This window comes from Thunnus thynnus, chromosome 8 (assembly GCF_963924715.1).
Source record: "Thunnus thynnus chromosome 8, fThuThy2.1, whole genome shotgun sequence".
NCBI classification, from domain to species: Eukaryota; Metazoa; Chordata; class Actinopteri; order Scombriformes; family Scombridae; genus Thunnus; species Thunnus thynnus.
Window position 1 is genome coordinate 14,764,578 of NC_089524.1, and position 13,333 is coordinate 14,777,910.

General features: G+C 38.8%; 1 protein-coding gene across 2 annotated transcripts in view; it reads left to right on the top strand.

The window, feature by feature from the left end:
- Positions 1-26: 26 nt before the first annotated feature.
- LOC137187654 (adhesion G-protein coupled receptor D2) overlaps positions 27-13,333 on the top strand; it is a 98,257-nt gene continuing 84,950 nt past the window's right edge. The window contains exons 1-13 of one of the 2 annotated variants that reach the window (XM_067596718.1): positions 27-217; positions 336-372; positions 1,771-1,795; positions 5,065-5,286; positions 5,598-6,257; positions 8,259-8,456; positions 8,775-8,848; positions 9,093-9,392; positions 10,387-10,498; positions 10,807-10,953; positions 11,823-11,925; positions 12,506-12,617; positions 13,191-13,246. In XM_067596718.1, the coding sequence (XP_067452819.1) occupies positions 213-217; positions 336-372; positions 1,771-1,795; positions 5,065-5,286; positions 5,598-6,257; positions 8,259-8,456; positions 8,775-8,848; positions 9,093-9,392; positions 10,387-10,498; positions 10,807-10,953; positions 11,823-11,925; positions 12,506-12,617; positions 13,191-13,246 (2,051 nt within the window). In that variant the 5' untranslated portion in view covers positions 27-212. The remainder of the gene's footprint in view (positions 218-335; positions 373-1,770; positions 1,796-5,064; positions 5,287-5,597; positions 6,258-8,258; positions 8,457-8,774; positions 8,849-9,092; positions 9,393-10,386; positions 10,499-10,806; positions 10,954-11,822; positions 11,926-12,505; positions 12,618-13,190; positions 13,247-13,333) is intronic. The other variant, XM_067596720.1, reaches the window with a different exon arrangement.

A 13,333-nucleotide genomic window follows, 5' to 3' on the forward strand; every position in this document is an offset into this window, starting at 1 on the left:
TTCTGGAGTCAGCTATACCAAGGCTTCTCTTCTACTTTAGTGACGGGCTGATAAAGCACAGCTGAGAAGGAAAAACACACACTTTGGTAAACTTTATTGGAGTGGAATAAAAAAAAAAACACCGCTTCAAAGGAGTGATTGAATGCTGCGTTACAGACACGACGCAATTGGAATGAGAAGACGCGCAAAAACGTTTTTGACAAGACGATTGAATGAGGTAAAACTTTCAATTCTTTTTGCTTTTTTTTATGGTTGACCCTTATAAGAGAATACAGTAAAAACATGTGCTGTTAGTTGCCTTCTATTCTCAGCTAATAAAGATATTTATTTTTCAGGATGCGCTGGTTATTGTTCCCCAATTTAGGCCTGCTTGTAAGTATATTTACGTTTTCTGTCCTTCTAGACAAACAATACAGTGTCGGCTTTCAATTAGGCAAAGTTTTTCAGACTTTAGAAGGCTTCCAATTTTGTGACTCATTCCCTGTTAAAAAACGTGCACAATGCAGTGAAAAGGCTCACTGTGCTTGCACTTGTGGTGGTTTAAAGATGTGGGGGGAAAACACTAGTATCTTATAATACCATTTATATTATCCATGTCGTCACAAACGTTTTTTTTGTATTCACTTTATGGATGTTTAAATATGTCTTGTGGGTGAGTTTCTTATCGCATTTTTGGACTTTTTCTGTGTGCAAATGACTCTCCAGTTAATAGTTAACAGGCTAATGAGGGTTATGCATTGCAGCCAAGCGGTAGACTACGCCTTTAAAATATTCGCTTCTGATTGGCTAGAAAGCCTCAATTAAAATAATCTATTGGGACTGTCAACAATATCACCGTTCAAAATCGGTACGCGAAGTTACAAGTGCAGCAGCCTTTTGCACCAGCTGGTAAAACTTAGCCTAGTTATGACATATTAATGAGTTGTGATTTATGCATTATTGAAAAAGGACAGGGGTTGCACAACGGAGATGAGTTAATTTACAGCATAACTCTAAATGCCAACTACTTACTCATGCCCCTAGGGTAGGTGTAAATCATAAAATGTCACAGAATTATACTCACTCATGGTAAAACAGCAGTTTTTCTGCCACACTGCATCATTTCTTTCATTAATTACATGCCATTTTGCAACACAGTAATCCAGTAGAGACCTAATTTATTGATATATTTCAATATCGATCTAGCTTACTATGATGTGCTACCACCCCAAGTGGCTCATGCTAGCTAGAAAGTTAATGCACACGGTAACCATGACGACGGAACTCTATCTTTGATCGCTGATTGGCCACTTGCCCTAGTTATGTCTTTACGTCCAAACTAGTTAGGTGATGCCCCAAGTAATCGTGGTGCAATCAATATTAGTAGGTGATTTAGTTACACACTAAGTAGAAGTTACTTAGCCTCTAATGTCGACTTTACACCCCAACTTTGGAGAGAATTTACACATACCTGGTGCAACCTAGTACAGGTGAATAACTTCTTTCATGCCACAGTTAACGCCCACTGGTGAAACGTTCCTAAATATGGATTAAATCTGCTAAAAAAACATCTGTCATGTTACAACATTTAGTGTAGCAGCCGTGTAGTGATAATACACAGTGGTGTGTTCTGGAAATAATGGCGGAGAAAGCATTTTTCGCCCCCACCTCGACCGTTATTTCCGTTAATTAGCATATAAATAACACCTGTGTCTGTATTATTCGTTTAGAAGACTATCTGTGTTTCATACCTCCAGCAATGAGCTAAACTCACTACTTATTGTGTTTCAGGTTTGTTTTCACAGCTATGTATCAGGTGAGTGAATTTCTATCTGTTCAACACTATTTCATTTAACGCGGCCAGACAAAGGCTGCAGTTCAGACCAAGTAGCTAAGCTAACTTAGCTAGCCAAACCCCAACCACCGTATAGTAGAGGTCTCAGCAAAGCTATGGGGCTAACTAGTGCTAAAGTACTTTAAAGCGGCACTTCACCCAAATTACACAAAAACAATTTCTTACTTACCTCAAGTGGTGTGTAGCCATGCAAATAGTTTTGGTTTTATTTGTCTACAATGAGTATGTCCCCTATTTGGTTTTATGAGATTTCTGATACTAACTCAATTGACTGGAATTTTTATTGTGGGGCTGGTAGCATTAAACAGTTTCATTTGAAAACATCAACAGAACTAGCTGTGAACAGTTCTCATATGGACTATTTTTCAGTAGAAAGTAGCTCCAAATAAAAACTAAAGTACAATATTTTAAAATGAAATTAATCTGTAGATTATTTTCTCGATTAAATGTTATGTTGTTTGGTCTAAAATGTCTCAAAATGTCAACCTCATATGTGCCCGCCCAACAGTCCAGTTCAGTTTACTATCATAGAGGACTAACAAAATCAGAAAATATTCACATTTAAGAAGCCAGAACAAGAGAATTTTTGCATTTTTGTTAAAAAATTACACAATGTTTAAACAGTTATCAAAACAGTTGGCAATTAATCTTCTGTTGATGGATTAATCAATAAATCAACTATTCATTGCAGCTCTACATTATATAATTTCTCCAACAGGTTTATAGTCTCAACAAATGATTTGTTAGTTGGTGTTTGGTGTAATGAGTGTGGTATGTTTAAGGTTTTGAGGAGTGAATAAGAAAGAATCCATCTAAACTAATTCCGCAACTTTAGTTTATGAGTTAGCTAAATCTGAATTTTATAACAGAAAAAAACTCCACGAACATACAGGTATTCAATTCTAATTTTTAGCTCATCAACAAAAACCACAAACTACTTGATAAAGACAAAAACACCTAGCTCGGTTTAACAAATCAGCTAATCACAAAAAAAGAAAAAGGAAAAAAATAAATAGTTTGTTAGGAAGATAAAACAACCTCTCAATCCTTATTACTGTTGTCTGGTTTACCACTAACATGAGACAATAGTCATATACAGAAAACTCCTAGACAAACCTAAACAGTAAATAATGAGAAACCTTGAGCAAGTGAAATCAGAGAGCTATGCCCCAGTGAGATGCCTGAGTATGCAACATGTGCCAGTGTTCAACAGTTTGTCATTTGCCTGTTTGGTGAACAGAAAGGCTTGGAAGATTTACATCATCATTTGGCTGATGGTGGGTTGTAAGTTCTGAATGAAAACATCTTTTAATGTCACTTCACTTTGCATGGTAAAACATTTTACTTGGGGAATGTAGTAATTTGTTTGACCTGTTCTCATAGGTATCATCAGTAATTTTATGTAATTAAAACAGTGATGCTTGTCTACCTCTGGTTTTAAAGGCCCAGCACACCCAGACAGGTGTTTTCAATTATTCCTGTTGATTAGACCTCTACTCAGGTTGAAGATGAGGAGAGCTATGTTAAAGGATGGATTCACATTTTTTTAAGTCTATCTGAAAACAATCATCAGGTGCCCCAATGAACATTGAAATAGTTTTTTCTTGCCATAATCCTTCCTCCTGTTTGTATTGGCTATTGGAAGATCCCTTCATAATGCACCTACAAGGGAAGTGATGGGGGACAAAATCTACAAGCCTCTTTCTTCGCAAAATGTATTAAAAAGTGTATTTTAAGCCATCCAAATGTGTCAAATCAAGTAGATATCTTTCAACATAACCGTCTTTTTAGTGCCAAAGTTTCTTTTTTTGTTACTACCACTGCAGCTCAACAGGGAAACGCTGTCCAAAGAAACACAAAAAGCGAATTTTATGCTAAAAAGACTGTAAATGTGGCAGATATCCACTTGATATAACTAACACAGACTGCTGAAACCTCATATAAGCTTCAGATAAACTTTTAAATGTGTTTTTGCACAAAATGACTGTGTGGGCACACTGTGGATTTTGGCCCCCATCACTTACATTGAAAGCTCATTTGAAGATCTTTTGAATGATTACAGCAAAGAAAACATCTTTCATTGTTCATATGGGCACCTGACTCATGTTTTAAGATAGACTTGAAAAATTGTGAATCTATCCTTTTAAAGGTCCACTATGCAGGATTTTACTAAAAAACAAAAGTAATCCCTCTCAATCATCACTTATGACCTATTAGAAATGTGTGGCGGTGTATGTATCTGCAGAGACCCTGCCTTCTGTCTTTGTTTTCTTATTTTGCTGTGTTTGGGACGCTGGGCGTCAACCTTTGGGCAGGGGGTGTGTAGCCCCCAACCAATAGCAGCGCGCACGATGTGAGGTCGGGACTCGTAGTGTAGCGACCAGGTTACATCACTGTATTTTTATGTGCCTCAGTGTTCCCCCTGCTTCTTCATCTCTCTCCTCTGCTGTGTGCAGAGTGCTGCTCCTCTGCCGTTGATGTGTCTGTTTGACCGACACAGACACACGCAGAGCAGAGAGGCTACAGCGGACACGATGAAGCTCTGCATTCACACAAAAATATAGTACCTTCCCGCAGGGTGTGTGGAGATGTGCGGAGGTGTGGGCGTGTTTATTTGTGCTTTAGAATGTAACCGCTGTGAAACAATCAGAAAATAACATTTTGTTTCTGTGATTCATGGGTTTGTTCTCGCCAGCACTGCTCGCTCTCTTCATTCACTCTCTAGCCCGCTTATCTCTCTCTCTCTCTCTCTCTCTCTCTCTCTCTCTCTCTCTCTTGCTTGTTGAGCCAGGGAGGAGGGCCCAACTTTGAATACTGTGTGTTTACAAACAGCAGCCGACAATTCCTTCATAGTATGCCTTTAAAGTCACTGGATTCCATGTACCAATAAGAATGATAAAGGTGTAATTTGTCCAACCCTAGCATTTTCAACAAAACTAACAGAAGATAGTAAGGAAAATGGTAATCGAACACATTCTGTGAGTGCCCACACAGTCCTGAGAAGAGGTCTAATCTGCCAGAATAATTAAAAATCATATGTATGGTTGCACCTAGGTATGCAGGGCCCAGATACTAGAGCATTTATTTTAGCATGAGGCCCCAGATGTGATCTCAACAGGATTAAAATGTCTGCCTGATTTTTTTTATTTTACAAATGCTGTCTGGAAGGTCTTTTTTGAGATCTTTCCACTAATATCTGGCCAACATATCTTTCCTCTTTTTTTGAACAGCTTTTACACTGGAAACCAGAACCCTTACATTTGATGAGTCCTACTACGAGTATGTCCCTGATCGGCTGAAATGGTCCGCGGCAGGCGAACTGTGCGATCAGCGCTATGGTGCCCTAGCCACTGTCTCCAGCCCAGCAGAGAACCAAGACCTAACCAGCTTTTTAAAGTCCTTGAACATCTCTGAACCTGTGTGGATTGCCAGGAAAATCACACATCTGAAAAGTAGGTTTAGTGTGCCTTTTCTGATACTTTATGTAGATATATTAGCACTCTTTATTTTTAACTAGTACGCTTATTGTGTTTCTTGTCCAAGATGCCTTTCCACTTATTCACTGACTTAAAAAGTTATTAAGAGTATAAAATGGGACTGATGATCCTGCTATACAACACTCCTAGCCACAATGAATAAATGTTTCCCACTTGTGTTTACAGTAGGAATAGGACCACAACATTAATTTTATGATTAGTTTCTATCTTTTCCAAGAGCTATGCCAGGATTTTTACTTCATAGTAATGCCTCTTTCCTCTCTCAGTGTGGGGTGAAAAAAAAGGTTCTTCCAAGACCTTGATTCTGGAGTTCATTGGGCGCTCAGACAGAAAGAATGCCCGTCTTCTACACAAGTTCCCTTCCATGGGCTCTGTGACCGTTTGCACCCGTCTCCGCTTCGATCTGAATTGCTTTGGATTTTCCACCATCTTCTCTTATTCCATCCAGTCATATATTAATGAGTTCCAGCTCCGTGCGAACCTGATCCAGGGAAAGCCTGTGCAGCTGGCTCTGCTGGTCCATGGTAAGCATGGTGCTTACAAGGAAGCCTTTGACCACAACGGATCCTGGCACTCAGTCTGCGTTTCTTGGAGCCAGAATGGTGGACGCTGGGCACTATTTATTGATGGCCTTCCGATCTCCAATGGCGATGGCCTAAACAGTGCTGACAGCATTGGCCCAGACGGTCTTTTCATTATCGGGCAGGAGCAGGACACCTTTGGAGGCTCATTTAAGAAGGATGAGTCATTCTCAGGGAGCATCACAGAGCTCCACATTTGGGATCGGGTACTGGACAGCAGCGAAATCGACACCATGGAAAAGGAGTGTTCACCCATTTCCTCTGGGCTGGTGTTCAAGTGGAGTGAAGCAGCCATGGAAATAGAGTCCTCCCTTACGAAGCTGTTGAAAGACAGCCCTTGTCAAGGTACATTAGGCAGGATGCAGCATGGGGATGGGAAGAAGCTGAAGAGTTACCAGAATCTAAATCAAAGCAGATTTAATCTCCAAGTACAGGGAAATGCAGCAATGGTTTACACTTTAAAAACAGAGGAGACTCCTATCTATGCGCAAGGTCCATTCTTATAGTTCAGCATTACTTTCAAATGATGTTTACAGTGTAACTTCTTTAGCACTAGGAATGGGTGGGGTTGCTATGTAGAAAAATAATCACATAGAGACCATTTGAAAGTCATTTTGGACTGCACATTTTCAGGAACATGCCAAAATCTGAGCTTGCCTGATGTGGTAAACTCCACCCATCTGGCACTCCAAGCAGGATAAAATAAATCCTATGACTAAATTGCAGATAAATCTGGACTCAAATATGCTCTTTGTCTGTCCTGTCTTCCTCTCCACCCACACTCTCATCTGTCTTATCTGGTCCAAGCATGATGTAATTTACATAGCAGCTGGTTGCATAAAATAACAGGCTTTGACAACTTGTTATCGACTGATCTAATTGAAATAGGAGAATTATCAAATAATAAGGGAAATAGTTACAATAAGTACACAGTGGGACACAATTAGTTGTGTCCCACCTCAAACAAATAAATCTGTTTATGAAAAAATATTTTAAAACATGGGCTCAAAGTGTGGAAACTGCAAGAACATTTTATTGCAAAAAACTAAGACAAGATAAGAATTTTACCCAAGTGCTATCTTGAACACTTTTGGCCTTTCCTGATCTATTCCAGATCTTTTTTCCAGAACTGTTCTAGAGTAACTTAAGAAAATGTTACAATCAATATCTACAGTGCCTGTAGAGTGTTTCCAAGTGAGACAGACACTATTTTTATTACATTATGTTATGAAGTTGCCAACTTCACCTTCACATTTATGTTGGAGCCTCTCTTCAGCATGTGAATACAGCAAACTGCTGCTAATGCAGTTTGCAGTCTGGAATTAATAGAAAGCAGCAGCTACTATGTGAATTCAGTGATAGTATTGGTCCACACTAAAGCTGTGTTATGTAGGAAAATTTAGACATCAGTTCAGGGCTTGGTATTAGCAAATACCCATTATTAAATGACTCACAGCGGGATCAGCAAAAAAGCTTGATCAAGAGATCCCTACCCTTTTTCTGAATTTATGGCATGCTTTGGCAAACGCACACATGTGTGTGTTTACTGTATATACATACACATACAGTTAACACACACACTTAACATTAACCACCACTGGATGTTTAATGACATTGAAGGCAAGAGGAAATCTCTGTTTTCTTTTGCTGCCTCCTGCTCTCCCCCTCTGAAGAATAAGTGAGATGGTGATGAGGTTGTAATTGGCAAACAGTAATGCTCTTAGCAGTTCTTGTAAATGTTTTGTGACTCACGTCACCCTGAATCCCACCCTTCAAAACAAACTTCTCCCGTTCTGACATCATGTTCCCCAGTGAGTAATGAGAATCCAAAACTCTCACTCCCCCTCCTGGAACTGAACATGCAGAAAGGATAGTATGCTTTCACTCCTTCAGTGATTATCAGTTACAGAGGTAACAGATTTATTTGACAATCTTTTCAAGAGCAACTTACAGAGAGATTCAGGTTATGTTGATGTTTAAGGACTGGCTGTTTCAGGGATTGATCCTGCAGTCTTTTGGTTACCTTCTACCCTGTCAGACTTCTTATTTTTGTCCTTCATCAGACCCCTTTAGACATATATTGGCCATACTACTACTGTAACTGAACTGCCATGGATTTAGTCATTCTATCAACCAGTCCTCATCAGAATCCAGAAGTAGTGTTAAAAAATGTGTTGTTTTACAATCTTGATGTGCTGTTTGATTATTTTGACTTTGCAAGATTTCTGAAGTGTAGCATTATTCACACTGCTATGACTGGACATGACGTTTGGTCTTGATGTGTTCCTTTTTCATGTCATTCATGAATTTAACATTAAGAATAACCTTCACCATTTCTTTCTCTAGGTAACATCTCTTCGTTAGAAAATTCGTTGTTGGATTACCTCCAGGATGGAAATTCCTCACAGAATCAGAATTTCTCCTTTCAGTTCCTCCACGGTCCTCAGTCTGATAAGGATTGTGGCATCTTTGACCCTGTTATCGGGAGCTGGTACCATGCTGAGTGTGACTCACTCAAAGGCGCTGTCTGCCAGTTTAAAAAAGGTGCCAATGATAACAACTTTTTATGCACCTTGTTCTTAATATAATGTGATCATTTGGTTTTACTGAATCTTACCCTGACAGACCATAGAAGTATAACATTACTTGAACATTGCCAGACAGTCCAATCTAACAGTCCTGTAATAAATGCTATCTTTGAATCATTTTAAAATTTTAATTGTTGATGACACTGCGTCAACATAGTGTCAACAATGTTGATCCAGTGTTGAATCTAGTGTGATTTCTAAGGCTGTAATTTGTGGTCTCGCTGTATTAGAATGCATTATATTGTATTGTATTTGTCTCTATCTCTATTTGCAGAAGTGATAGATGTTTTCAGTTTACCGAAGACACCATTCTTCAGCAGATTGAGCAAGGATCCTTTGACCAAACCTGTGAGTTGTAAAGATGTCTGTAGCACATCGTCTAATAATATTACTAGTATTACTAGTATGACAAAAAAGAAAATTACTCTCCTCTTTAAAAATCATCTTGTGACAATTTTAGGTGAGTAATAACTTTTTCTGAGTAACTTCCCCAACATGGCATATTTGTCAGGACTTATTTCCTGGGTTAAAATAGTAGAGAACCTCTTGTACTTGGTGAATTGAAATCTTTATATATGCTTTTCTTCCTTAGGTGATGGAGGAGCTGAGCGTCAACACCTCCTGGGACAGAGACCTGACCTTGTTGCAGCACCTGACCCAGGCTGTCCTACACACAGTGGAGGCCGGTAGCCCAAACCTCCTCACGTCGAGTGATGTCCTCTACCTCTCCCAGATGATTGAGGTGGACCTGACTGCACTGGCTAGCACTAACTCTGCTGGAGCTGATGCAGCAGAGGCAATGGTGTCCATTGCTACCAACTATTTAAAGGTGGCGAGTTTGATGCTGGAGCCCCATATGGCGACGCAGTGGATGGGCCTGACAGAGGATGGGGTGAGGGATGAAGAGAAAATCCTCTGTTTACCCTGGGAAGTAGTTAGTATGATATGGTAGCCAAGCTAATGCTGGAAACCCTGTCTAACCAGTCAGAAAAACAAACCTAAGATGTTTCTGGGTTGTGTGGAAGAACCGTATATGTAACAACCAAACAAGGTCTTAGTAAGGTCTCTTGCCATGTTTTATGATATCTCCAACCTCAATAATTTGAGGAATGGTTACATCCAGATTGTGTTCTTGGTGTTGCTGTTACCTGCCCTTTTTGTAGACTGATGTTTTAAAGGCACACTATGCAGGATTTGTTGGTTGGTGTTTGTTAACACATCATTCAAAGTTGTCCCCTCTTCCCCGGTGCAATGACACCAGAACGAGAGAGAGCAGCAGTGGTCAAGTGAGCTAGAGAGTGAATGAAGAGATGGAGTGCACTAGCAAGAGCAAAGCAGTGAATCAGATAAATCAAACGTTATTTTCTGATTGTTCAATGGTGGTTACATTCTAAAGCACAAATAAACATGCCCACACTGCTGCACAATCCTGCAAGAAGGTGCCACATTGCTGGATTTTGTGCACCATGCATGCTGATATTGGCTGGAGGCTACAAACCTACTACCCAAAGGTTGACGCCCAGAAACATCCCAAACACAGCAAAATAATAAGAAAATACAGGCAGAGGGCAGAGTCTCTGTAGATATATACATCGCCACACACTTTTAGAGAGTCATAAGTGATGATTGAGAGAGATTATTTTTGTATGAGTCTATACATTGTTTTTAGGAAAATCCTGCAAAGTATGCCCTTAAGGTCTTTTTCATCACATATACATTTAGAAAGAGTTATGTATTTGTCAGTTTTTTGAGAGAAAGAAAATTGTAAAATGGCCCAAAACACGGTATATAAGCATTTTATCAACTTGCTTAACTGCACAAAGTCATCCTTTCTCCTCCATGAATCTCAGTCTGACTTTGTTGCTGGGTCTGTGTTTCTTGTACAGGTCAGCGTGGGGCCATTTACTATTGTCAAGAGCATTGACAATCTCACTGAAACTCTTGCAGACATAATGTCTGTTGAGAGAAGAGGATTCACTCTTTCAACCAAAAATATAGGTAATGAAAACATCATAACACATATCAAAGAAAATAATTATTGTCTGTCAGTGCTTAGTTCAAAATACAGGAGGCACAGTTTTAGTGGTGATCAAAGTTGATGGAGAAATTGTAGAAAGATTGGATTTCACAGCTGAACATTTTACTCACAAACATTTTACTCACAAAGCTGTCTGGAACACATTTCACTAGAAGAGAGAAAAAAGTCAGATGACAGATAAATAAAATATTCTTCTTGCATTTCTGTGGGTATGGTTGTTGTTAATTTGTCTTTATGCCTGGGTGTCCTCTGCTGTCTTTGTGGCCAGATGTGCACATGAAGTGGCAGAAGCTGTCTGAGGAGAGCTGTACTCAATCCTTCAAGCCATCTGCGGTCAGCTCTCACACCACCAGCAGAGGTGGTCAGGATGAACTGCTTATCCCAGATGCTGAGCTCCAGAGGATACACTCACTGGGTAGGAAACACACACGAAAATACATTTGTCATAGAGCCTAACCCAAATGGGAAGGAAAAATCTTCTATGTATCTTCTAAGTATGATACTGTACAAATATGTGTTACATGATTTAATATATAGATGACATGCACATGTGCCCAAATATCTTCCTGCTGCTCTCAATTACTTACTTAATTGGATAAATTTATTAAACTGCCCCTGAGTTCAAGAGAGGGATTTTGATATAGAACTACTCTATTATTACTACTTTTTTTTTTAACACGTATAGCATGTAACAAGACATTAGTGAATAATTAATACAGACACAGGATTAGAACTTGTAAAATGTATTTTTCATTTCAGTCTGTCTCGAAAGAAAAATCTAAGCTCATACCTGATACAAAGCACATTCCATTCTTCCTGCTGCCTTATGGTTAAATGTACTTATTAGTTGAAAAAGAAAGCCTTCATTGTCTACATCGTTAAAGCAGCTCTGTACTTTGTTGATAAGAATCATCCATTTATCAAACTCAGCAAAGACTGTCACATTTAGACTGTATTTGGTTCTTATGTGTAAATGATTATCAAAATAGCTAACTGAATACTTTGGTTTAATGTTAATATCAAAAACAACAATATATAACAATACAATATAAGGTAAAAAACAAACAAACATATTAATCTGGATGTAGATGGTTGGTCCAGAGTTGTAGCGAAAAATATAAAATAATGTAAATTTTGGAACCAGCACTGAACGCTGAATTTGAAAGTAGGTATCTGTGAAGTGGGGCACTGTTGGAACTGATGATGATCATGCTCAACAAACAATTTTGTATCATGAGAGGCTAAAAACTAACATTTCTCTGTGCCTCCCTTCTCTCCAATCAGGATATGAGGAAGTGATGTTTATTCATACCCACTACAGCCACCTGAGTGAGATTGTATCTGATGCACAGGAACCTCCACAGAGTCAACAAGAGAAAGTTAAAAGGTTGGGTGTAATTTACATGTGGAATACTCTTATGTTCTCAGTTACTGTGTCTTCTATCTGTCTCTTACTATTCTGAAAGTCAACTCACTCATGATAAAGACCTCAGTCTTATTCAGCTTGTCTTGACTTTCTTTTAATTTTGTTTTTATAACTCAGCAGTTCTTGAAATCAATTGTTACAAGCATCTCATCTGCAGAAACCACAATGTTCAACTTTAGATACAATAAAGGTTATTTCCTTATTAAAAACGATAACCCAACAACACTTAAATCTTACTGAAAACATGTAAAACTATATAAAGGTACTTTCCTCCTCTCCACGTTGTTTCAAATCTGATTGAAGGGTTTCTCACCAGTGAAAGTAATCAAACCAAGTACAAAAAAGTAAATCTGAAAGTTAACTTATCCACTTTGGTTTGAACCAAAGAAATTCTTCCAGGTGTGATTGCATGGTTACTTTCATCACCTTAAACTTGGGATGATTCAGACAGTGGATACCTGCAAATTGGATCAAAATTTTTAAATTGTTCATGACTTTGAAGTTGTAAGTTGTAACTGGTAACCATTTTCCGCTTTCCCAGAATTCTCCCAGGTCACCTGGCTTCTGCTGTCATATCAGCCACCGTCCGTGACGCATCCAAGGCCCAAACTATCCCTGTGGCCGTCCAGTACACCCTTTCCTCATCACATGTGGTACTGTCAGCGGGTGGGGTTGAGGAAAAGCTGATCACAGAAAAAATATGTTGGTACTATGTGACGATTTGGTGTTGCTATCATTTCAATGCTTAAAATGGTATTTAAAAGACTTTTGTAAGGTTCTAAATGTAGAATAACAAGGGATATCGTATATTAATCTACAGTATCAATACGATTATATATTCTCCTATGTAGACATATTTTATATTGTGTGCCCACAGGAGGAGTTATAGTTGCTGACAAATAAATAAACACATATATCTGTTTGCAACTACTACGACTTTACTGGCCCGCAATTTGTTATGATGGCTGATTTTTGCAGTGTAGTTTTGATTTGTCCAAAAGCCTCCTGACCCTTAAAACATGGAGTTCTGACTGAAATTCATGCTGATGGCAGACTATAGTAGTATGGTGGAGTTGTAATTGAAATAATTACCAAATAGACCATGTCATCACAGAGGATTTTTTTTCCCCGCAAGAAGCACAGGGATTTTAGAAGTCCAAAATAATAAGTTGAGAGAAAAAGACAGAGAAGAACAACAAATGCAAACATGTTTTTTTTGTTTGTAGGTGGAGTATTCACAGAGAGTTACTCCTGTTTGTGCCTTTTGGAATTTCAGCCTGATGTAAGTTTGACCAACAACTTTGTGACGTAAACAGGCCTGTTAAGTTAATGTGATTTCCCAGACAGCAATATTGCTGTGGCCCAGATC